Source organism: Syngnathoides biaculeatus, chromosome 11 (assembly GCF_019802595.1).
Source record: "Syngnathoides biaculeatus isolate LvHL_M chromosome 11, ASM1980259v1, whole genome shotgun sequence".
Taxonomy (NCBI): domain Eukaryota; kingdom Metazoa; phylum Chordata; class Actinopteri; order Syngnathiformes; family Syngnathidae; genus Syngnathoides; species Syngnathoides biaculeatus.
This window is the reverse complement of record NC_084650.1, coordinates 17,117,061-17,144,013: the sequence shown is the minus strand read 5'-3', so window position 1 is coordinate 17,144,013 and position 26,953 is coordinate 17,117,061. Positions and strand designations below refer to the sequence as shown.

The window sequence follows — 26,953 nt, the reverse complement described above, 5'->3', positions numbered from 1 at the left end:
AAACCTCACAGCACCCCACTGACCGAAAATGTAACGCAAAGTACACACATATGATTTCCACATGCATAATTGCATATTCATCTGATCACATATTTTTTTTAAACTACTGTTCTTCACTGCAAAACTCAAAAATGATGTTAAACTGAGTTGAGGAACTTTGTTTAGTGAAACAAGTAATTACTGTGCTGTATGAATGATAAGTTGATGCACAGGTTTATTCTATCCATCCATCTATTTTCTTTGCCGCTTATCCTCACGAGGGTCACGGAGAATGCTGGAACTTATCCCAGCTGTCAATGGGCAAGAGGCGGGGTACACCCAGAACTGGTTGCCAGCCAATCGCAGGGCACATCAAGACAAACAACCGCAGTCACAATCACACCTACGGGCAATTGAGAGTGTCCAAATTTCATCTTGCATGTTTATGGGATGTGGGAGGAAACTGGAGTGCCCGGAGAAAACCCACGTAGGCACGGGGAGAACAGGAAAACTCCACACAGGCGGGTCCGGGATTGAACCCGGGACCTCAGAACTGTGAGGCCAACGTTTTACCAGCTGATCCACCGTGCCGCCAGGTTAATTCTATTCTCTGCTAGTAAGTGGAAGATTAATTAATGGTTTTGCTGATATTAAACATTCATGGAAAAGCTCGATAAACAAAGACGCTATTTACAACGAACATATCATCACTCATGCGCCAATTAATTGGAATTGGATAACCTCCTGCACAGTGGTTGGGAATCAATGACAAAATAAATTCTTTGTGAAAACTATCTTTTTATTGATACGAGCTGCATCAATCAAAATTTCAAAACATCACGCACCAAATTCTACCGGTCTCAAATATTCATCGTACATCCATTTATAGAAATAAACAGCAATTTTAGGTTATTTCATGTGCTCAAATAACCAAAATAAATGATTTCAAGGCACATATGTTAATACAGTCCTTTCTGGTAACAAGACAAAGACACAATGTGCACATGACTATTATATATGTAATAAAATAAAATAAATTGTATATATTTACCCAATTCTGTGTAGAATTGTGTCAGATTTGGCATTTACGCTCACTGAATTTTCCCGATAGAAAGATCATAGAACACACAGAAAGTCGTTGAAAATGGTGGTTCTTGTATTAATATTTCCGCGTTTGTCAGTTAATTTTAAGCATGTAAAGAACTTTCTCAGTCATCTCTGTGAAAGGTGCTACGTCGAGAAAATGACAGGGAAAAGCGGCAGAAAAAATACATCATTTAATTAAGTTATGGAATGCAATCATTGCAGAAATTGTTTTCTAACAATAGGAGCACAAATTGATGAGAAACACTGTAATACTGTAATAAAACGTTGCAGTTAATAGAAAATCAAAAGTAAAACTATTTAAATTAAAATGTACACAAAAAATGCAGTTAATATAAATAAACCTATTCAAATAAAAATGGTAAAAAAAAAGTAGCATTAATTCAGGGGCCAATAAGTTAGAAGTATCACTATGCACTACTGCAAACAAGTCAAAGTTTTGAGTTGTGCGTCTTCAGTGTAGTACCACCACCAATACATGCGGGGTAGTACTGAGCGTTACCGGAAGAGATGCCGCTTAGTTAAGGGTAAAGATTAAGAGACAGAGAATATCCCCAACTAAACTTATGCAATGGTTGTTAGAAAATCCTGTGCGCCTGCGAGTATTGCAGGCCTTTTTGCAGCATGTGGGTAAAAATAGAAATTATATTAAGATTTATAGTAACAAATATAAAAAATTATTTCAAGTAGCCAGTCTATGGCAGTCAGCGTTATGTATTAGCATTAAACTAGCGCACTTTTGCTCGAGGAAATGTGGGGTGGGTAAAACATTGTGTTTAAAACGGACCATGTTTGAGTCTGTTTTTATGTGCAAGTATATTTGGCCTCTTTGAGAAATGTGCAAGCGTTAAATGCATAATACGTCTTCCAATTTTTTGACAGCGAAAGTGAAGAACCAAGCGCGGAACGCTGTGGTGTCTTGACTTGAGAGTTTGATCTGTGACCGTGTTTGTGATTTAAAATGTGCAACTCAAATCATCTTTTTCTATTGAAGTTAACAGAGTGGCAATTATTCATACCCACCACATATTTTCCACCTTTGGTGTGCGCACTTTGGCAAAAATTCAATAAAGTTCAACTGGAAGTGACAAATGTGTTAAAAGCAAGTGCGCTTATTTGGAGAAGTGTGCAAACGAGTGTCTTTCTACTTTTTTTATACTTAAAAGTTCTACAATTGAGTTCCAATTCTTGACACCGAGAGAGTGAGAACGGGTGCTCAGGAACATTTAAAATGTTTTTCATAATAAGTTTAAATCTGTTTCAAGCATGTGGGAGGAATAAAACTACTTGAAAAAAGGTTTCTCGTATGCGAACTAGATCAAAGGTGGGTCTGGAACGTAATCCCCTACCACAAACGGAGATTCACTGTCAAGGCACATTTTAGTACTGGATCTCACAAGCTTGTGTATTTTTGCAAGTGCTGTCAGAGTCTATTCGTTATTTTTCCTCGCGGCGTGAGAGTTTTCACCAGCGGTTTCCGATGGTGGACTGGCCGGCCGCTCCGAAGCTCCTGTTCTTCATGTAGCGCTTCACCTCCTGCAACTCGGCCGGTCTGAGGCTCTGGTCCACGCCCGGCGCCGGGGCGTAGCTCAGCGGCGACACGATGTAGCCGTTGTGGTAAAGGCAAACCTGCTTGCACAGCTCGAAGCAGGCGAAGAGGAGGCCGAAGTAGGGGACAATCTGTAAGTGATACCGTGTAAATCAGCAAATACTCAGTACCAAAAAGAACAGGAAATATTAACAGGTATGGACAGGATCGAACAGGATGCGACAAAGAGCAAATGGGACCGGACAAGGCTGGACGTAGCCAGACGGAACGATCCCTCATCCGTCGCATTCTTCCAAATAAGCTTAGCTTTGACTTTTGTATTTGTAAAAGCACATGCAGCCACCTTGACATTTGCGGCTGAAATCGGAGATGGGAGCACGCTGTTCCCAAGGCGGGCTTCGCCCACCTCACTCGTGATATTCTTGCTATTAATTACTCACTCGACATTGTTTCTCATGGAGCTGCCACCCCCCCCTAGCCCTCCCTCCTGCAAGACCCTTTCACCTCCCTCGTGGGACAAGGCTTGCGGGGTCCGGTCATGCTCGCGACCATGTGCAGGGTGGGCAGTTCTACTCAAAATAGAGTGGTCCAGGCCTAATGAATGACATAGTTTGACTGAGCAAGATTGAATGTATTGACTTATGATTTGCCACATTAATTTTTCATGTGACTTGGCTGAATTGATTGTTGCCATTGTCACTTGGGACTTGCTTCAAACTTGAAGGTTAATACTTGAGAATGACCTACGACTGGTAGATAAATTAATTATTCTCACTTCCTAATAACTTAATCTTTCCTCCAATAATTATCTTTAATAATCATGGACCATGCTCTATTTGACTACGATTATTTTTTGTGACACGAGGAAGATGATCTTGTCTGACTTAATCTGATTTAATCAAACAATAACTATAAGCCCCCAACCACAAACATATCATAATTCCCATCCTACAGAGCGCACCTGGTTATAAGCCTCACCGAGTACATTTGTAAAGGAAATACCATTTGGTACATACATACGCCGCAGCTGCGTAAAAGCCGCAAGTTCCCTCATTGAAACGCGAGATATTTACAAAGAAAGACGGTACACAGAAAGAGTTTAACGCTAGCGCGGCACTAACGGTAGCGCATGTGGGCACATGCGGCTTATAGGCAGGTGCGGCTTATGTATGTACAAAATGGTCTTTCCTTTAAAAATGTACTGGGCGAAGCTTATAAATCAGGTGCAGCTTATGGTCCAGAAATTACAGTATGTTAAAGGAAGACTGTCGAAACTAGTAAGAATGGGAGCACACAGTAAAAGTTAGTAGAAGTGGCTTCAGTGTTTCTTTTAACGCCAGAGTTATTCGCAGATTTCGCCGAGAAACATCTCTGAATGGGAAAAGTATTATCGAAATTCCTCTCTTGCTCAGACATTCCAATGAGCCCGGCTGGGAAACTGACAGCCAATCAGCGTTTGTCACGCCTGCAGCGCTTCCTGTTCTGACCCCCCCATTGCTCGTGGATACGCTTCACGAACGGAGAACGTCCGTTATCTGGCGTGTTGTGGCCGATTTTTGTGAAAAAATAATTACAAACAAAACAAAAGTAGCATGACGTGCAATGTTCAAGCCTGTTGCACGCGCGGATCGCCGTAGATAGTAACCGGGAAGTGTTACACGTACAGTATATATCCATCCATCCATTTTCTTACCCACACGGTGGCCGAAGGTGTGCTGCAGCTTATCCCAGCTGTCAATGCAAACTCCACACACGGAGGTCCGGGATTGAACAGCTGCGCCACCCTCATAACGTATGTTGTTGCTTCACCGTACCACCACGAGAGGCTATAACTTCGCGGCTAATAACCAGTAATGATTAAATCTGTGCAAATTTCCCCGCTGATGAACGAGCCTCAACTGTGACAGCCACAGCTTTATCCTGTCACGTTAACGCCACGGGAAGTTAAAAAAAGGACAAATTTGGGTGCGTTTTTTCAGTTTCGGTTCAGAACAAGTCAGCATCTTGGCTTAGCTAGAATAGTGGTCTGCAATGTTAAGGACAGGTGACGTCAGGTCAAGGATGTTTCTTTCGGTTTGGCTCTGAAACCTGGCACATATCCAGATTTTGCTTGGATTTCAAATGTGTTCTTATTTTCAAATAATGTCCAAAATATATGTAATAATAATAATAACAACATCACATTGGAGGGCTTATTGTACGTATGAATTCTGAGGAGAGTCTTCTTTTAAGCCTCCATCGTGCCCTTACCCATTCGCAGCTCCGTTATAAACCAGTGCAATGACAATTGTGTTACGGGAGCAGAATTTCAAGTTTAGTCATCTAATTAAATAAACTGTTAAGTAAATGCACCCCTGTGCATCCTCGGTGGAAGTATTTCTGCCACTGTACCTTTATCGTGTTGGCGGTGAGGCCACTCCAGAGCGAGAGAACGCCCTTGTTTTTGACCACCTGGACGAAACAGTCCGTCATGCCGCCGAAATGCACGTCCACGCCGCCGTAATGTGGCAGTCGGGAACTCTGCGCCTATGAAGGGAGCGGCAGAAAGGAGCGCCGTGTTTAGAAGACAACTAACGTTCGTTCCCCCGTAGCTCACTTCTCATACTAATGAGGCCCTAAACAACGTCTTGCCGGGAAATATGGCCGTAATAACGTTTCAGAGGGTCAGGCAGACACAGTCGCTTTGAATGCTTCATTTACTTGCATTGCTCTGGAAAATCTCCAAGTTGTTTACCTTGTTGACCCCAGAAAAGAGTTTTTTTTTTTTATAGCTCAGGAACGTACGATCTTACCTCCCCGTTTGACTTCATTAACTGGATGAGAAACTAGTTCATTTTCATTAAGAAGCAGGGAAATGAGTCGGAACACGCCGACGTCGTAAACTGCTACACGGGATTCTGAGAACAAACACTCTGAGGAAGCTTTTAAAAGGGGATTTATCAACGCTGAATACTTACAAGGAGAAGTCTTGATAAATTAAAATATTAACAAAATATCGGTGTTTCCAGCATAGACCGTCATTTTTCACAACTTAGCCTTGGATATTTACATTTTTTATTCATCTGGTATTCATTTAACCCTATGCTGACTACTGTAATTTGCATTGGAGTAGAACTGATTATTTCTCATATTTTTTAGTTCATATGAAAGAGGGCAAAAAACGTATTGTGCACGTGCCTTGAGGCAAGGGAGAATTGGAGGTGCTATAAAGCAATAACAGCTCAAAAAGCTTTTCATAGATGAGGGCTCCGTAGAAAACCAGTTTGACACCCCGCTGCAAGGCACGGGTGGAGTTTGAAGAGTTGCGCACATAAAAGTCATGTCGCTGGCCAGACGCTGATAGCCAGCGCCTATCTTTAGATGTTTTATCGAAAGCTTCTGCCGCAGACCCGCCATGCATTCGCATTCCCAGCTGCTGGCAGCTCATAATAATAGTACGCAGCTGGAACCGGATGTAGTATTCTGTCCTGGGGGGGCCGCCATTGTTCCCTCACGTCCTTGCAAACGAGTACATAGAATCCCCGACTATATTGCCCTTCCTCTTTCATTTAAGGGATCATTAATACAGTGAAGAAAATAAGTATTTGAACACCCTGCTATATTGGAAGTTCTCCCACTTAGAAATCATGAAAGGGTCAGAAATTTTCATCGAAGGTGCATGTCCACCTTGAGAGAGATAATCTAAAAAGAAAAATCCAGAAATCCCAATGTATGATATGTTAAGTCCGTATTCACACCTAACACTTTATAATACTAACTAACTAATCACATGAAACCTGGGAGGGAACGTTCCTATCAAGGCCCAATTTGGGCATTTCCACTCAGTGGTGTACTCACTTTTGTTGCCAGTGGTTTAGACATTAAAAGCTGTGTTTCTACTTTACATGGTCGCAAACTTGCACCTTCAGCATTCCCAGATGATAAGACATAATACTGCAACAATTATAACAATTGCGCTGCCCCCTTGTGGATTCGAGATGTTAACACAACAACTAAATTAAAATTCTACACAAGGCCCTCTGCTCTTGAGTTCCGCACAGACAGGTAAGTGAGTTTGTACGTAAATCAGAATGCATCAAGATCTAGCACTAACCTATTCTAAAACAGAAGTAGTCAAAATAGCAAATACTTGTTTGAAGAAACACTTGCAGGCAATACAATGAACCAAAAAACAGCAAGCACTGAGCATACTTTAGATGAATGTAACTGAGTAAAATGGCATATATATACATCCATCCATTTTCATTGACGCTTATCCTCACAAGGGTCGCGGGGAGTGCTGGAGTCTATCCCAGCTGTCAACGGGCAGAAGGCGGGGTACACCCTGAACTGGTTGCCAGCCAATCGCAGGGAACATAGAGACCAACACCCGCACTCACAATGACACCTAGGGGCAATTTAAAGTGTCCAATGAATGTTGCATGTTTTTGGGAACGTGGGAGGAAACCGGAGTGCCCGGAGGAAACCCACGCAGGCACGGGGAGAACATGCAAACTCCACACGGGCGGGTCCGGGATTGAACCTGCGATGTCGGAACTGTGAGGCCAACGCTTTGCAGCTGATCCACCGTGCTTGTGCACACTCGCTACGAACCACGTCTCTCTCAGCTGATCTGCAGAGATCGATGTATCCTCGCGGAGCGCGAGCGTCAGCCAGAGATAGCTATCAAGAGAGAGAGAGAGATGACAGAGATCTCTCTCGCTTAGAGCTAAGCTTCTATCGAGAGAGATCGAAGCTGAGCTCTAGAGTAGAGACGAGCGAGAGAGAGAGCTCTCGAGAGAGACCTCGAGATCTAGCGAGGCGATCAGATGAGAGATCGAGATCTGCTCTATATATATCTCTCTATCTCTCTCTCTCTCTCTCTCTCTCTCTCTCTCTCTCGCTCTCTCTCTCTCTCTCTATATATATATATATATATATAATATTGCATCATCATTGGAATATTGCTTTCATAAACATTCATAATATAGACGGAACCTTTGCTTAACTTTATGATGGTATTAGTTATACCCTGTTCAATACTGTAATTCGCATTGTAGTCGAACTGATTGAGAGGTATTTCTAATATTTTGTTTGCCTCATATGAAAAGGACAAAAAATGGGGATCTCGAGTCACTAGTCTAACATGATAAACAAATCAAATAAAAAAATTAAATCATTGAATAATAATAATAATTAAAGGATGACATACAAACAGTTATGTACATTTTATAAGGGAAAGTGCATTGATACGTTTAAGGAATAAAATCACTGTTTTGTTTTTGATTAACACTTGGGCCTACTTGATCCTGTATTGTACAAAACCACTATGTTAGAACTTATTGGAAAATTTTTGTGTTATTTTAGGAAGGTTTGAATATTGGGCAGCACAGTGGATCAGCTGGTAAAGCATTGGCCTCCCAGTTCTGAGGACCCGGGTTCGATCCCGGCCCCACCTGTGTGGAGTTTGCATGTTCTCCCCTGTGCCTGCGTGAGTTTTCTCCGGGCACTCGGCTTTCCTCCCATATCCCAAAAACATGCAACAATAATTGCACACTCCAAATTGCCCCTCGATGGGATTGTGACCACGACTGTTTGTCTCTACATGCCCTGCGATTGGGTGGCAACCAGTTCAGGGTGTACCCCGCCTTCTGCCCGTTGACAGCTGGGATAGGGTCCAGCACGCCCCGCAACCCCCGTGAGGATAAGCGGCAAAGAAAATGGATGGATGACTATTGATAAAGCCTCAAATGGAACATGATAATGTGGGAAAATGTGGCCGCGCTATCATGCCAGTGACTTACTTGCATCTTGCGTTTGACAGTCTCAAACGGATAGGAGAGGGTCTGCGCCACCCCTGCTGCCAGGCAGCCATTGATGAAGTTCTGCAGAGGCGAGAAGCGGAAAGGAGGCTCCTGCCAGACTTTGTCCACGTTCGTGTAGATGACGTAGCATCCCAGAGAGAAGGGAAATGCGCCTGGAAATGGGCAGAAAGCCCAGCGGGAGATGATGTTCACGTTAAAAAAGTGATAAAGTGATGTAGGTCAATATTTGGAGCCAAGGCACACATTTTACATTAGGAAAAAAAACTTCATGTGCTTTTTTAAAAACACACTACAAAAAAGGAGTTCTCAGTTTCCAGACCAACCTATTAAAAAAAAAAAAATCAGGGATTATGTTTTGATTTGTGATATTGTGTGCTACGATAATCGCTACACATAACGGCAGATATTTAAGATTCTGAACCACCGTTGATCTCAAAATATGGCGTGATCGAATGGATGCGTAAGTGGCGTATATAAACCTACTTTCATAAAAAGAAAAAAAAAAAGGGAAAAACAGCTTTGTTATTATTTACGCCTGCTTTGTTGTTGCCCCATCAAGGCACTTCTTGATTGGCTACTTTCTGTTTCATAACTCATGGCGTCATGACTCGGGAGAAATCTGTGTTCATCACAAATGTGAAGATTTTTTTGGGTCGGAAATATTGAACGCATGCAATAATTAAGATTGTCGGCCTTGACCCATTTATGACAATTATTAGGACAAATGTTAACACACCTCAGATTTAAAGATAATCTAACAGGATGATCTAAGACGTCAAAAGATTGTTTGACGTGCTTGGTCATGAAACAGGAACAATCGGGAAAAAAAAACACCCCCGTATTTTTGCGCACCTGACCAATAATGCTACAAAATTCCCATTAAGTCCTGTATAAAAAGGAATTGGTGTCAAGGAAGAATGTTGAAATGATGTATCTAGACTGAGAGAGAAGTTTTACATGTCAGGATAGAACTGAGTTTAGCCTGGGTTGTTAGAAAGTAACAGAGTCTTTGGTGCCTGGTACATTTTTAATGTCCAATTATCTGGAAATTATTTACTTGGGGTTTATTTTTACACATTTGTTTTCTTACAGCATAATGGAACGGTGGTTGAGAATCAAGGAATTACCGATTTTTCCTGCTGTTGCATACCTAAAACAGTGAGGGAAAAACCTCTGTAGAGAGCGAAAAGACCTTCAGTGCTCTGGATCTTGGCCAGCGTGTGAACCACGCCCACGTACGACGGCTCCCTGCAGTTCTGGACGATCAGCCTGGTCTCGGCCACCTCCAAGGGGTACGTGACCAGGGCGGCTGCCACGCCCGCCAGCCCGCCGGCGGCGATGGCCCTCGCCTGGGAGATGAAGCCCACTTCGTCCATGTGATGGTGGACTATCCTGAACGCAAACTCGGTGTTAACAATTGACAAAACTGAGATTGCCATTTAGTAAAAATCCATGCATCCATTTTATGCTCTTTTCATTTTTACGGTATACTTCCTGGGTTAGAAATTCAGTATTTAAAGGGGAAATCCAGTGCTTTGCATGAACACTGTATCCAATACGTCATGTTATATGTACCCTATTTTGACAATGTGATGTTAAATACTCTCTCATTTAATAGGGTTTTCAGAAGATTTTTATCGACAATTACAAATTTTCAGGGGTGCTGCCATTTTCGCGTGTCACATGATCTACCTGCGTGGATGTGACGTGTACCGTGCCGCAACAAAGGCTCGATCACATGGGACACTATTATGCCCAGCGCTGATTTTTCGGATTTATCCTCATCTGATGAAGAAATAGCAGTAACGGTTGATCGGGAAGACGGAGTAATACTTTCATACGGATTTGAACCCGTGGCTGTAATTCATGTTGAATATTCGGATGGTTCTCCGGACGGTAATGACGCAGAGTCTGACGAGCAAGCTCCAGCGGCCGGCCGCGAGCCAAGCTTCCACGCGGCAGGAGGCCGTTAGCCCCGGACGCTGAAGCTCGGCTAAAGGCCTCCGCCGCCTGAAAGCTCGGCTTGCGGCCCGCCGCCTGAAAGCTCGGCTTGCGGCCCGCCGCCTGAAAGCTCGGCTTGCGGCCCGCCGCCTGAAAGCTCGGCTTGCGGCCCGCCGCCGGAGCTCGCTCGTCAGACTCCGCGTCATTCCCGTCCGAAGAACCATCCACGGCTGCCGGCCCGGAGCTCCCGGGGGCTTTTGTTTACCCACTTATGTCGCGCGTAGGCCTCCAAGTAGTCAGACGCCGCGTCGAACGGCCCGAAGAATCATCCGAATATTCACCATTAATTACAGCCACAGGTTCAAATCTGTATGGAAGTATTCCTCCATCTTCCTGATCAACCGATACTGCTATTTCTTCATCAGATGAGGATAAATCAGAGAAATCAGCGCAGGGCATGAATGGTGTCCCATGTAATCCAGCGTTTGGAACGGCACGGTACACGTCACATATGCCCTTGTAGATCAAGTGACTCACAAAAATGGCAGCGCCCCTGAAAATTCGTAATTTTCGATAAAAATCTTCTCAAAACACTATTAAATGAGAGAGGATTTAACAACAAATTGTCAAAATACTGTACATATTATATGACCTATTGGATACATTGTTCATGTAAACCAGTGGATTTCCCCTTTAAATGAACACACACACACACACACACACACACACACACACATAGAATGAATGCCCCCTGTATTGGTGTTCAGTTTCAACATGCCACTTCCGCTGTAATACACTTTTTCAGATAATCTCGGCCGAAAATAGCTGGGATAGGCTCCAACATGCCCGCAACCCTTCTGAGGATAAACGGAACAGAAAATTGATAGATGGATGTTTTTTTGTTTTCTAATATTGAAAAGGCAAGTCCATGTTCTGTCACATTGTGCTGAGCACCACTCAGCTCTACTCCACATAGCTGCAGCCTAAAATTAGGGGCAGGGCAGAGAATTTTTTTAAAGATTAGCATGAGGACTACGGACTTTCATTGGACAACATTTTATGGGTTCAATATTTTGGTGTTAATATACCCAAACAAAGATAATTAATCATTTGTGTGTTGCTTCTCCGTGTATATTAAAGTAGCAGCTGTTTGATTGTTTAAAATAATTTCCTTCAGCTGCACTATGGCCTTCAAATGAAGATAGAGGACAAAATTATATTTCTGGATGAACTTTCTGGTGGTTTAAATAAACAATGTTCAAATCTCTTTTGTTGCATGTCGGGTTTAAAGTAAACTTTAACTGGGCGTGACAAAAGCTCGAGGCAAATTATTTGGAGAAGTTTGCAAATGAGTCTTTTCATTTCCGCAAAATGATGTGATATGAATTTCCCCATTTCTTGACACTGAAACTGAAAGAGCAAATAATGAGGAATACTTGGGGACATATTTTTCTGAACCTATTTTTTCTAGTATTATGGATATACCTTTAATAGCGTCTCTGTAGTACCTCTCTCTCTAAAAAGTGCTGATTTTTGCATAAAAAAATAAGGTGCGGGTGTGTAAGTGCTCTGTGATTCTTAATCCTCTTGGTGTGTGATGAAAACATGTTATTCAGTCACCATCGGGTAAAAATGTAATTGAGTATTAACGTGTGGTAAAGGGAAGTGAGGGTTTTGTTTTCTCGGAACAGCATAGTACTTACTGTGCAAAGGAGGAGTGGTGGCTATATTTGCACGGCCATGTGACCTGGCTAACAGGTGTGCTATTTTCTCCATCGGTGTAACTTTAACCTGTAGAAATTGTTAGCAACTGGGAAGATTTAAATGTTGTTTTTACTTTTCAAAACAATGAAGCTACATAAAGAATTATGAGGTTTAGTATTTATATAGCTACGGTATTTAGTGTCTCTTTTGTATCCCGCAGTTTTAGAATTGTGTTGTTTTATTATCTTTATCTTCCGTAATTTTGTATCCCACAGTTTTAGAATTGTGCAGTACAATGGACGTGGCTGATATACACACAATATGAAAAACAATAAATTCGGATTGGAACAGTTAGTTTAAATTAAAGTTTTGTCGGACACCAAGGACAAAAAGTCAGTTTTAACTGACAATAGACAAATACTATTTGCAACTAATTAATTCTTTAACTTTCTAAATGAGACCTTTTCAGATGCTTACTTTCCATACATCCATTTTTTTTTTTTTTTTTGCTGCTTATGTTCACAAGGGTCACGAGGAGTGCTGGAGCCTATCCCACCTGTCAACGGGCAGGAGGCAGGGTACACCCTGAACTGGGCACATGGAGACAGACAACAGTCACACTCACAATCACACCTAGGGGCAATTTAGAGTGTCCGGTTCATGTTGCATATTGTTGGAATGCGGGAGGAAACCGGAGAGCCCTGAGGAAACCCACGCAGGAACGGGGGAGAACATGCAAACTCCGTACAGGCGGAGCCGGGATCGAACCCACGTCCTCAGAACTGTGAGGCAAACGCCTTATCAGTTGACCCACTATGACGCCCTTGGTTTTATTATTTTTATCTTATGTAATTTTGTATCCCATCATTTTAGAATTGTACAGTACATTGGACATGGCTGTTTATATACATACACATATAGATATACACACACAATATGAAAAACAATATTTACGTTTGGACTGGAACTTTCTCACGTTTAAATTTAAGTTTTGTCTGACACCAAAGACGAAAAGTCAATTACAACTGATAATAGACACAAATACTGTTCGCAGTTAATTAATTCCTTAACTTGATTAATGAGACATTTTCAGACGTTTGCTTTCCATGTAATAATCAACATTAAATACTGATTGAGTCATAACCCAGCCCTAAACATTGCCTGCCAGTCAAAACGCGGGGAGTCTCCAGCCACGCATTTAAATATCGACTGAGAAAATAAAGCTATCTGATTGGCCGTAAAAAAAATCAGGAGCTCCAAAACAGGAAGTAAGTCATTAACAAAACGGTGTTTTTACGAAAAATGAATTATTTTATCCACCTAAATACGAAGTTTATTCTAAGTTGGACTTTGTACCAATCGTTATAATGGTGAAATTCTCACTGTTAGGCTCTTTTCGCCTCACAAACTTGCTGAATGCAACGATTGGCATGGCTGACTACAGTAGTCACATATTATTGTATGAAATCTGTACCCGGTAGGCACAATATTTGTCTTTAAACAACATGAAAGCGCACCGACTTACTTTCTGTAGGTTGTCAGGTGGACTGCGGTGTAGGGGAACAAGCGGAGACAAGATACGAGGTTCCCCTTCCAAAAGCCTTTGAGTCCTTCATTGCGGTAGACGAGGAGGAAGGTTTGGCCCAAGCCTTTTTTACAGTGAAATGTTCCCACCTGACTTTTAATCTTCACGACTTCCAACGGCGACGTGGCGCTTTTACTGAATAAACCCGCGAAGCCGACGCACGAGAAGCTCTGCGAACTTGTCAGCCTGTTGTCCTTTTTAACCGTGGCCATCACTGTTTGGCCTTAAAAGGCGACGCGAAAACAATTTGTTGTTGTTGTTTACACGGCTTCGGTCATCGACAGTATTTGTGGAAGCCGCTGGCCAGGGCGGATCCTGTGCGAGTGACGTCATTTGACACCGCATTGAAGTGGATTAGCGGATGCACCAGGGGGCGCTATGCGACTGCGTCTCCATGACTGTTAGCGTCCTGCAGTTTTCGATTTTTTTTCCCCCCAAATAATATTGTAATTCTGTCATCTTTTATTTTTGAAACATATTTAGTTCTATTTATTATTATTTGCATTTATTGCATTCAACACATTGTTATAAATTTCATACACAAGTTTACTCAATGCGCGCTACATAAAAGCATTCATACACAAAAACATTTGAAAAAGTACAATTAAAACGGCTTTTAGTACAAGAAATATCACTCAAATGTGGAAGTATTATAAAACTACATGGGAAAAAAGAAGAGTTTTTAACCCTTTCCGGGCAGGGGTTGCAAATTTGCAACAAAATATTAATATAATCGAAAATTTCAAGCCTAGAGTATCATTTTGTGGAAGTATCAGATTTTTCTCTCTGCAAAATTTCATTTGGTCCAAAGAGGGTTAATCTAGATTTCAAGACACTCACTCTGTTGGCAAGATATTCCATTTTTTTCCCCAGCATAATAGCTAAATAAAATAAGAGGTACATTCTAATTAAAAATGAATAATCAATAGATCAATGCATGTCTATGTCCCAAGGTGCTTATCCTCACAAGGGTCGCAGGAGCGCCTGAGCCAACCCAGGTAACATTGGGCAAAAGGTGGACTACACTCTCGCCAGTCAGTCAGAAGGTGCATACCGACACCACCACTGAGCGGGAATCAAGCCCACGCTGCCTGCACCGAAGTCAGGTGTGTCTACCACTACACCATCAATGACTTTAGATCAATTCAATAATAATTACAATAATTTTATTTTATAATATGTATAAATATTATTTCTAGTAGTTTTTGAAACTATTCAACTAATTGTTTGATGTTCAATTTTATTCATGTAGAGCACAATACCTATCTATTATTGATGTTGTTTTCATGTTTTTAAAATTTTATTTTTTTTTGTTTTATGTTCAGTTCTTGTCTTCTTCTGCATCAGTTGTTTTGTAAATTGCTCTATAAATAAAGTTGGATTAGTATTAATTTTTTATTCATTCATTGAAACTATCAGTATATAGTGAAACATGCATAATTGTAATTTGACATTGCCGAATTAGCCTATTCAAAGATTTTTTTAAAGACCCTTTTCACAATTATTCACTAAAAAGCTTACACGATCGCTGTTTTTACTCAAGCCAAAGCCCTAATAATTTATCTAAGTACTGGTTTAGCGCCACCTTGTGGCATCCATCGGAAAATTCTAAACCTTTTTTTTTAAGATTGTCATTCAATTATTTGTGGATTTTCACATTTTTACAAAAAAATATTGACAAAAGGTTCATTTAAATTCACCTAACACAATTTCTAACAAGTAAAACACGTTTTGGATTGTTTGTGCTTTAAATTGCGATATTTGGGACGATGTGTATTTATCATCCAGTATTAGCCGCCTTGTTTGTTTGCTTTCTCCGCACTTTTGGCAAGCATCACCGCCCTCTTTTGTCCGCACCACTTGGCTCCCACCACAAAAGACAACAGAGCCCACCGGAGGAAACGAGAGAGGGGTTGGGTGTGGGTGTGGAGGGGGCACCTCGACTGGCCTTTCACTGCTCAATGGGGGTGGGTAGGTGTCACCCTGACTTTCAATACAAAAATCCTCATTAAACGGAGGTCGTTGCGCTTCTGTACAGTATCTAGACGCAGTGTATTCAAGAGCAAGAAGAAGAGGCAGAGAAGGTCCCCCACTAAGCTGCACTAATAGTCGTTCCCACAACCGGGACAATATACTGTTTGTCTGTGAGTATTATAGTATGCTCTGTTCTTGACTCCACTACTTCCAGTACATAGATTGGTTGTTTTAGAATTTTTTTTTTTGTCCAGTGAGATTTCAGGCTCAACCAATGTTCCCTCTAAGCTGCGCAACTGCGCATTTGGGCACTAGTCGCACACACTCAGCGCAGAGGAAAACAGACTACAGCCTGACGTGTTTATTTTTTTTTTAATTAACACTAAAAACACATTAAAGAGCTGCTGCTCGGCCACACCGGGCCACACATTCTACTTCCTCGTTTACCTGACACCGCCCCCCCTCCATTTTAAAGGGGTGCACTCATAATTACAAACACCGGGGTATGTGAATAATAGAAGAAAAAGTGGAAACTGGTCAAAAAAAGGTCTGGTCTGAAGCCAAAGTAAAACATACAGGATGAGATGGTGTATAATGTTAAAATTCCACCTTGGCACAGCCCGATTGAGGATGAAAGTACAGATGATAGACAGCCCAAAAAGTTAATTCTGTATTTTAAATTTAGGAGGCAACATAACATTAACCTGAAAACTGTTTTGGAGCGTCATTCAGCTTTCAACATGCATTGCGAAAAATATTCTGCAAGCAATAATTCTGTTTTACACCAAGAAAAACAGACAGGGATATCATTGTGGGTAAAAAAAAAAAAAAGAAACAGTCGGAAGCAACATTTCAAATTTATAGTTAATAGTTGGCTTGGTATGTATTTGTAATGTATTTTTTTGTTTGTTGTCATTTTCAGTGTAAATTTGCAAAAACACGAAATTGTTCTTAAAAATGTTCTGATGGGAATGTAATCTGGACCTTTTAAGGAGCCGTGTAACTTCAATGGGTGACGCGGATTGACCACAGTGCGTACATCTGATGTTGTTCACAGTGGTCAAAGGGGGCGCTCACGGGCTTAGTGTGTTCGCTCAGACACGTCAAAAATTAGAGGGAACATTGGCCTCATCGTGTTGCCATACCGATCTAATCTGCTCAAAGACTTCACAATCAGTAATACCGGTTTGTGTACTTGAAACTATATTAGCTATGGGCTATTTTTCAGGAAGGATTTTTTTTTTCCCTTTTCGGGCATCAATAAATCTTTTTTTCATTGGGGTTGGGGGTCAATTTATTGAGGATCTTGGTCCCAAACGCATGGCCAGATCAAGTCAAAGGAAATTGTTGGAGACGAATCAGGGCAGACCCTCCTGATCAACGACTGCCCGACCGGTAAAACGCGACGGCGCTGTCAGTACGTCTGTCGATGTGGCGCGGTGTCCTTCCTGTTTTCCTCGCCATTTCTATAGAAGACAATTCCATATCTATCCCACTGCCTTCCTGTATGTATCTCCCGCCGTTGAATGAGCACCTCCTCAGCGCCGGGGAGCGGTTTGCGGGAGCCTTTGTGTCTTTGGGGAGCGGCACGTCGCTGAGGCCCAGGCATTGTCATTCTCCGCATGGCATGCGCAAGTTGACCCCTTGATGTCTCACTTTGAAGTGCGCTAAGTGGAGGGCGCTATGGAAAACCGCTTGAGCATTTTTTTTCCCCACTACACTTGGTATCCAGCCTAAGGCCCGTGTACTAGTACATTCTTTGTCATCACTTGTAAGACCATTCAGTACACTAGTAGAGTGACAGGCTCTGGCTCAAAGTTTTTCTCCACTACAAGTGCCACATATGACTTACTAGTATGTAATTAAACCTTGTTAGTAACTAGTTAGTAACACTGCGACCCACTAGTAGGCATGCACTAGTAAACTCCTCATTGGAAAAAAAGAGAAATTTAAGTAATAAAACTGTGATACACATTTAAAAACAAACAATTATAAAAGATTAAACGCAACTGCATGGTACAAAGCGGCACAAAAAGGAACGGGTTAGAGCGTCTGCCTCGCAGTCCTGAGGACCGGGGTTCAAATCAGGCCTCACCTGTGTGGAGTTTGCAGGTTTTCCTCGTGGCTGCGTCGATTTTCTCAAATTACTCTGGTTTCCTGCCAAATCCCCCCAAAAAAACGCGTGAAGTGAAGACACGAAATTGCCCTTAGGTGTGATTGTGATTGTTTATATGTGCCCTGCGATTGGCTGGCGACCAGTTTAGGGTGCCTCTCACCCGCGGTTAGTCTGCAAAATCTCCAGCATACCCGAGTAATGGTAAGCAGTGTAGAAAATGGATGGCTGTATTGTACTAATAAAAAAAAAAAAAGCAAAATACAACTGAACTGAGCCAGCACGGTGGGTCAGCTGGTAAAGGGTTGGCCTCACAGTTCTGAAAACCCAAGTTCGATCCCGGCCCCGCCTGTGTGGAGTTTGCATGTTTTCCCCGTGCCTGCGTGGGTTTTCTCCGGGCACTCCGGTTTCCTCCCGCATCCCAAAAACGTGCAACATTAATTGGACACTTTAAATTGCCTCTAGGTGTGATTGTGAGTGCGACTCCCCCACCCGTAGACAGCTGGGATAGGCTCCAGCACTCCCACTGACCCTCGTGAGGATAAGCAGCAAAAGAAAATGGATGGATGGATGAACTAAGGGAAGTGATTCTTTCATGTTCCACCAGGGGCAGCACCACACTTTGAGAAAGCCTTTCCCTCGGACACTACGGCCAAGAGGGGGCACCCAGCACCAAGATGCGGGGGGGGGGTCTCGGGGGTCGGTAGGGTTGGGGGATGCGCTTGGCCCACTGTCATCCTCGCAGACTGGTGCCAGGATCACAGAGGGCCGCAATAAAATTCTCACCTCATTATCTGGGACACTCACATCACAGGCTTGTGTGGGGAGGGGAGGGCCCGAATGAAGAAAGGCCGAGGGAGGCGGGGGGCGGTCGTGGAGGAACAGGGATGGTGACACCACAGCCGGTCTGTTTGTGTGTCTTCTTCTGGGGGTTGTGTGCCCGTGAGAAAAATCAGGCATAAGCACAATTGACGTCGACACCTTCGCCAAGAAGCCGTTTTCCCCCGACCCCCCAATCTTCCCGGCTCACTTAGCAGGAATGAGAGACATGTTATGTAAAAGAGAGCGCTTTTCAATATGCTTTCTGTGAAAGGGTGTCAGGGTTTTGCTATGACTAGTCAACGTAGTTTTGCACCTCATTAGAGCCGACGCTCGCATTTTACTAATACAGGGATTCCCCGCCATTGTGCCGCGGGAAATTATCCAATTTCAGTTAATAGGGCCCAAAATGATTTATTTTTACCCGTGCCAGCGCATAAAAGTACCGTTCACCGTGATGTCACACGTACTTCCAGGTAGCAAAAGATGTCGCTTTTTCCGATGACATTAGGAAACAAACCCAGTGAGTGAGAAAAGTGGGGAAATGGCTTGAATTGCTTGGAACAGGACTCTGGACATAATTTACATTTCAAAAAGCTTTGTTGACCAGAAATATGGAAGTGGTGTCAATTCAGACATTTTACATCAATTGACTTTTGTTTTGCTCGGATCAATGGCACAGAAATGCTATCGACCCTGAAAACGAATAGCACGCTGTGACATGACGTCACCAAGCACGTTGGCCATTTTGTTTCGCTAAATTAGACAGAAAATCCAACCAATCATTTTACGCATACCCGTCGACAAACCCAATACCAGAGATTTTCTCTCCCTATAATGTTGGCTTGCGTTCATCTCTGTATCCCTCACAATATCCATCAACCTTTTCTTTGGTCTTCTTCTTGATCTTTTGCCTGGCAGCGCCATCCTCAGCACCCTTCTACCAATATACTCACTCCAGTCGAACCACATCTGTCAGCCTATCCATTGCTATCGCAAACAGGAAGGGGCTTAGAGGAGATCCCTGATGCAGTCCCACCTCCACCTTAAGTTCCTTCTGACACACCTACGCCACATTTCACCGCTGTTCTGCTGCCGTCATACATGTCCTGTACTATTCTAACATGTTTCTCCGCCACACCGGACTTGCGCATGCAGTACCACAGTTGCTCTCTTGGTACTCTGTCATAGGCTTTCTCTCGGTCTATAAAGACACAATGTAGCTCCTTCTGACCTTCTCTGTACTTTTCCACGAGCATCTGGAATATCTGGCAGTGCAACCCCAAAGACAGCATGCCATTGTCATTGTTCAGTTCAATCACTTTTCTGCCACGTGAAAGTATCCTTGTGCCTTCTTCTTCTTCTTTTTCTTTCAGCTTGTCCCGTTAGGGGTCACCACAGCGTGTCATCTTAGATGAACGCACATTTGTTTGGCACAGTTTTATGACGGATGCCCTTCCTGACGCAACCCCTCTGCATTTAGCCGGGGAGAGAAGCTTACAGTATCTGGTATTCCCAGGCGGTCTCCCATCCAAGTACTAACCAGGACCAAACGCGCTTAACTTCTGAGATCTGACGAGAGCGGGCGTTCCCAGGGTAGCATGGCTGTAAGTATCCTTGTACCTACTCCTTACAAACATTACGAAAAGTTCAATACTGACAGGCAGAACAAGTCTTTACTCCTCCTAGCAGAAGGCAGGTTTTTAACCTGTGTATCGACTTTTTTTGTGACATTTTTAGTTTAGAGGTGTGTCATGTGATCTTTCCCCAAAGCAAAATATGTGCCTTGGTTCAGTAAAGACACTGCACTAACATACCATCCAAAAAAAGGTTGAATTTGAGAAATTTGTAAAGCCTAACAAGGAATGACGAATCACCTATTTACCAGGATGCAGATAAACAGGAGGCTCATTGTCTGCAAAGATGCACTGGAGAACTTGTGGCAGCTGGTGTCCCCCCCCTTCTCCCTTATCTGGCCACGTACAGCCAATAAATCAATATCAAATCTAAAGGAACAGGAAGCCAGATGGCCTTCCCACAAGCGGGACGCGTCCAGGGCCCTCTCGGCTACTGTACCGCCGGGCCCGGTGCATGCCGCTCGGCCTGCCTTTGAAGGCTTACACATGCGACGGGCAGCTCAATGAATGACTAAAGGGAACAAATAAGCTATTACGACTCTCCTCAAATCAGTGTTTGTGTTTCCATCCACATCAAAGGGAGACCCCGACCTGTTTGATATGCGGCCCCCCTCCCCACACCTTGAGCTGACCCGCGTACAGGTACCGGGGAGGAGCAGCCCATTGACAAGGAGAGAGGGTCATGTGGTCCCGGCTCGAGGGTGGATGACCCAGACGAGGGGTCTGTTGCTGTCTCTCGGTCCCTCAGGGGAAGCCATTGCTTCTTGCATCACCGTCCAGACACCGGATGGATGGATAGATAGATAGATAGATAGATGATAGATAGATAGATAGATAGATAGATAGATAGATAGATAGATAGATAGATAGATAGATATAGATAGATAGATAGATAGATAGATAGATAGATAGATAGATAGATAGATAGATAGATAGATATAGATAGATAGATAGATAGATAGATAGATAGATAGATAGATCAACACAGAAGCAGACAACTTGTAATCACAACTGTAATCACTTTTCATTAATTCCGAAGTAAGAGAATGTGGCACAAAATAATGAAGTAAATTTCTTTCGGCTTGTCCCGTTAGGGGTCGCCACAGCGTGACATCTCAGATGAACGCTCATATTTGTTTGGCACAGTTTTTAACGCCGGATGCCCTTCCTGATGCAACCCCAGTGAGATACAAACTCACAACCCCTGGTTTGCCAAACCAACGGTCTAACCACTGAGCTATGGGGCCTGAACAAAGCAAAAACAATAGACAAAAAAAAAAAAAAAATCAAGAATGAAACTGCAAACATTGTTCAAATACATAAAAAAAATTATATATATATATATATATATATAATATATATATATATATATATAGCACAGTAATGAAGCGAGGCACTTGTATGTGATTAAATGAACTAGAAAGCGACAAAAAATATATTAGCCATATGCTGATTGGAGCGCGTCACAATTCAACCACGCTACCTGTGTTGTGTGTGCGACTCAATCAGTTTTCATGACATTTGCATATGCAAATCACAAGAAAATATATAAATCAGATCATCTTAGGGAGGCTGACTAAAATGGATCATTCACGAGAAACGGTCAATTTGTGCCGCGTCAAGTGAGGCATAGGAGCCGCTCGGCCCAATGCGTGGGTCACGTGATGCAAAGAGGGGCGCTGCCACTCTCGCGAGAGCTTGAGTGTAAAGAGGCCTTTAAAGTCAGTTACCTCTAAAGAGGTCCCGTCAGACTCATCCAGGTCTGAGTGGAGGCCAGGGGTCAGGTTAAACAGTAGTTTGATTGAATGGCTGTTCACAGACCGGTGTGAAATGCCAGCTCCATTGCGATGTGGAAGAGGGGAAAGGCGGGCGGGCCTTTCTGGCCTTTGTGTGGCCCGTGCTCCTAAAAGTCTCCGAGCGCGCAGCCATTGTTAGCGGCCCGACCGGCCAGCCCCTCTCAGACTCTCCTTTAGCCTGCTTTGTCTCGAGCAGCGTGACCATTTCCTTCAACCGGGTCAGGGCAGGGTCGTGACTTTGGACATTATCTCGCCTTGTCTGTGGCCTGTCTGTCTGACTCGGTCTGAAAACGGATTATAGTCTATTAAAATCTGTCTAAGGATCCAGTGGTAGTTTGGATTAGCAGTTTAAATTGTTCCGCGAGCACGTTTGTCGCACAATTTACTCGTATCTAAAACCAAATTTCCCACTGAAATGAATTGAAATTGAATTAATCCGTTCCGCCATCCCCCAAAACACACTTTGACACGTTTTTTAATAAGAAAAATAGCACTCTATAGTATTGTACTGTACAAAAATGTACATGAATAAAAAAAAGTTAATGTTGTGCTGATAAGAGTTCAAACCCTGAGACATTTTAAGAGTTTTTTCTAAACAAGAGCTTTCTTTAATGAGAATGTATGATAAGATAACATGTTTAATTTTTAACAGGATTCAAATTAAACTAGAATATATGTTGGAATAGCAAAATCATTAATACATTCGTGGGCACTGTCCCATTTTTGGGACATCATGATTTTCACGCATTTTATCCTTCAGTACATCAAAATATTTAAGTGTTTTAATCTGATTCTGACTATGGTTTTTGGAACGATGTACTAAGAAAACCCAAGTACCCTCTCGCGGGCAGCGTCCCATTTTTGGGACGAGATTATAAATTAGCAAAATTATGATATAACTTAACCATAAGTGTTATTTCCTTGAATGTGGCCTGTTAGGAGATTTTTATCTCAATAAGGCAAAGAAATTGCCACCCTGCCCATGAATGGGTTAAAGAAATAATTGAAAGGCCCCCGCAAAAATATTCCGAGTCCATATATAAACCTAACTTATAGTTCTGAGTGTATTTTGCACACATACAATTTTCATTTAAATAATAATAATAATTTAAATATTAATTTACTATTTCTAGTAAACCCAAATATACTTGTAACTGACTAATGTCAGAACTTCATCCGAATTGAGATACTGTGTTGAGATTACAAACGTACCCAAAACTGTGATTGTCTTCACAATAGTAGCCAACTATGAATGCAATATACAATAAGTTGTGGGATACAATTAAGTCGATGATGTATGTAAATGCAACTACAACAATGATTTATACAACATGACGTCTCACTCTTCCCACTCGGCGAGTGTAAAACTCAGTACGGGTGACATGCAGCTGAGATAACCTCGCTGCCATGAAGTGTCCAAGTTATGCAAGAAGAGAGGGCCAGCACCCTCCTTCTGTCCCCAGGCCGGACCTGCCTTATCACAGACCGGCCATCATGCTGATAACAAGAGGAAAGGCCAAAGGGCCATAAGGAACCGTGTGCACGGCTCGGGTCAACAGTGTGAGGAGGCTGGACTCAAAGGGGACAAGAATATTATCTGATAAGCATCAGCCGGCTCTTTTGATCTTACAGGGACTGATCCTGGGCTACGGGGTGTCATGCTGGGTGGACGAGCAGAACGACACAGCAGGTACAAACAAGCGAGCCCTTGAAGATAATCTGGAGCTCAGCAAATTTATACAAAGGGAGAGCGAACAAGGCCTGGATGCACACAGCAAGTTTGTTCATCCTCAGAATGTCACGCGAGAGCCAAAAAAAAATGACCCCCCCCAATTTTTTTTTTTTTTTTTTTGCTTCTACGGTGAGTGACGGTCACACAGGGAAACAATCCCACCACCCAGTACCGACCACATGCTCCGATGTCACAGTGTGGTCTGCTGATGCGCACCCATAAGTCACTGATTAAAAGCCATCACGTGGAGGCCAGACGGGGCCTTGGGGGCCGCATGGACAGGCTGCGGCCTGAATCGAATGCCTGGCTGTCCTCCCCAGGGCAAGATGCTCGTCTTTCTTCTTATTTTTTTTAACCACTTGTGGCTGGGGGGGTGTTTGGAGGCGAGGGGGTGGGTCGGAGTGTCCTTGGTTTCCCCCTTAGCAACAGTTGACCAAAACACCAGATGCTACGCTTATAAAAACAGGGCTCCTATTAATTATTAGTTAAAGGGTGAATACCAGAGTTTTAAGAGGTTCTATGTTATAATGTTGCAGAATGTTTGATGGATCCTTATAAACAATTGTGAATATGTAATTAGTTGTCAACTAGCACGTACCCTCAATAAATTTGGTTGCCGATGTAAAATGACCGGGAACACTGCGGCCGGAGTGGATTTTTCTGGATTAAGCTCTGAGATAACGATGAGGTGGTGCACTCTGTGGGGATTTTAGGGGCTACGACAGTTGATTAAAATATGTCTTAATTATGGATGGGCATTTTTTATTGGTGTTTCCTGAAAAGTGATGGTTTTGTAGATAAAGGGATCTATCCCGACGCCAGAAATATGGAATGCAGTGAGCTAAAAGTGCAGCTGTTCTATGTTTGTCCCTCTGGAGGCAGCATGCCGTAGGTGGCTTTTTGGTCTCTTTGCCGTCAAAATTGTCACTTTCTGAATTCCACTCTCTCGCCGTCTCAATTCCTCAAAAAGAGGCTCACTCCCACAGCTGTTTCTTTTCCTTTCCCTTTTCTGCTGCAGTAGCTAGTACTGATTGGCTAACTTGTGATCTGTGACCTGGCTCGTCTCCAGGAGACGTCGTGGAGACGTGTCCGCAACCGGCGGAGACTCAAGCTATCTCTGGGCCAGTGAGATAGGGATCTAAGCATTTTCTCTATAACAGGGGTGTCGAACTCATTTTTGTCGCGGGCCACGTTGTAGTTACTATTTCCCTCAGAGGGCTGTTATGACTGTGAAACCATGAAAATCTTTCACCTCATCATATTTACACATGAATATTTATGAGCTAGTTATGGAATCAGAAATCAACAGTAGTGGATTTTTTAACTATTGCTGACGTTTGGGCACACAATAATGCTTGAAATATCTCAATGTTATCATTTTGATGTTTTGGGACTGATTTTAACACAAATCATGGAAGCTGATTCTCATAATTTGCCTTCGCGGCTCTCACAAAATCAAGCGGCGGGCCGGATCTGGCCCTCGGGGCTTGAGTTTATCACCTGTGCTCTATAGTGAGCATATGGAGAAGAAACGTGTTAATTAATGTCCATAGAATCCAAAATAATGTGACAATCCTTCAGATATTTTCAGAGGATAAAGTGGGTATAAATAGAACTGTCCACATAAATTTGGGTGATTGATGATAGTTTGGACATTAAGTGACATTTTTACGGAAATATTTTAGACTGTCTCGGCTAGAACGGGAAGGGATCACAGTTACGGGTGGATGTATGCAAAATGTAAACATACTTCAATCTGAAAAGAAGACAATGGAATCATCCTCTCTCGGTTCCCAAGTTTGCCGTACTTGACACGCAAAAAAACAGTGAGGCAATATTTTACGATCATCCTCTTTTTCTGAGCTTGGTTACTCTTCAATCCAAATATGGAGCCACATCGACTTTCTGCGCATGAACAACTACTTTGCGGGCACACTAACAATTTTGTGTGCATGAAGTAGTAGTTTGTGTGCAGAAAATATGTTTTTTTTTTTTTTCAAACAATGTCATGTCTGGGGCTCTGGAGATTTACAATTTGACTTGACTATATTTATAAAGTTGAATGTAACTGCTCTCACTGTTGCCAAAATGTGTCGGATGGACGAATGACATTACAGATTGAACAGAACCAGATTTCAAAATATCCTCCTCTCTTTTATATTATACAACTTGGTACATCGCCTCCAATACTTGGTGAATTCTGCTTTACCACGATACACTAAGACCCCCCCCAACCACATCAAATGAAATGAGCACGACGTCGCCATGAATGCTTCATCTGACCGGTGAGATCTGGCCGTTCCCCAACTGCCAATCGGAGCAAATTTCTTTTTGCATATTAAAAGTGGGAAAGACGAGCAATCCAATCAGAGGGTTATCAGCTTATTGACAGGTCGCATAATGTGAGCAATCCGGCCGTCTCAACTGCCAGGTGTAAAAGACTAAGTGGAATAGCTTCAAAAAAAAAAGGACTTTTGGGGTATTTTTAACCCAAATTATCTTGCAAACCTGATCAAACGAGCTCAATAATTGTCAAAAATAATTTTGAAAAATGTGATTGCACGTGACCTAAGCCAAGTGTTCTATTTTGAACAAATGAAACAGCTGCAGAGGTCCCAAATCTCAATGAAAACAAACTAAAAGGGACATCGCCAAAAATAGATGATGGCTCATTAGCACTAATATGCTACGCCGCCCGCAGTCAAATATAAAAATAAGTAAAACGCCTGCTGGAATATGTAAGGTTATATGAAAGGAAATGAACAGACGTGCCCACGATGCTGAGCTGTGGTCACAGCACATCAAAGAGGGCGGCGGAGTGAGAGTGCAGCTGCCCACATTGGTGCGAGTTTCTCTCCTTTCTGGCTCCTGAGGAACTGTGTTGTGTCGAGGATGTTTACCAATCCCAGGAAAGACAAACAACATCTGCCTTGTTTGGAGGCACACACTGCTTGTGTGTGAGCGCGTGCGTGCGTGCGCGAGCGAGCGAGACCGGGACGCGTCAGGATGTGGCGTATTGTTAGTTCCGTGTTTATCTTGTCCCAGGGCCTTTCACCCCATTTCCAGGTTTTTCTCAGATGTGGCTGATCGAATCCAACGTTTACAACCGCTCTTTGCCAAGAGGATGACAAATGGATGCGCTCAAAGACGCAAATCTCATTGAGATCAGAAATGAGCAGTGGTTCGAACTTTTAATAAATTCCAATATTTAAATTT

General features: G+C 42.8%; 1 protein-coding gene and 1 pseudogene across 2 annotated transcripts; both read right to left on the bottom strand.

The window, feature by feature from the left end:
• Positions 1-792: 792 nt before the first annotated feature.
• On the bottom strand, positions 793-14,020 carry slc25a43 (solute carrier family 25 member 43). Of its 2 annotated transcripts, none has more exons than XM_061834564.1 (5): positions 13,607-14,020; positions 9,587-9,828; positions 8,416-8,588; positions 5,024-5,158; positions 793-2,763 (listed from the first exon to the last, which is right to left on the bottom strand). In XM_061834564.1, the coding sequence occupies exons 1-5, from the start codon at positions 13,876-13,878 to the stop codon at positions 2,548-2,550; spliced, it is 1,038 nt and encodes a 345-aa protein (XP_061690548.1). In that variant the 5' UTR covers positions 13,879-14,020; the 3' UTR covers positions 793-2,547. The 2 variants fall into 2 exon arrangements, with proteins under 2 accessions (XP_061690548.1, XP_061690549.1); XM_061834565.1 differs by having other exon boundaries at positions 9,629-9,828.
• Positions 14,021-20,066: 6,046 nt separating this feature from the next.
• Positions 20,067-20,185, bottom strand: LOC133509283 (5S ribosomal RNA; annotated as a pseudogene).
• Positions 20,186-26,953: the final 6,768 nt, after the last annotated feature.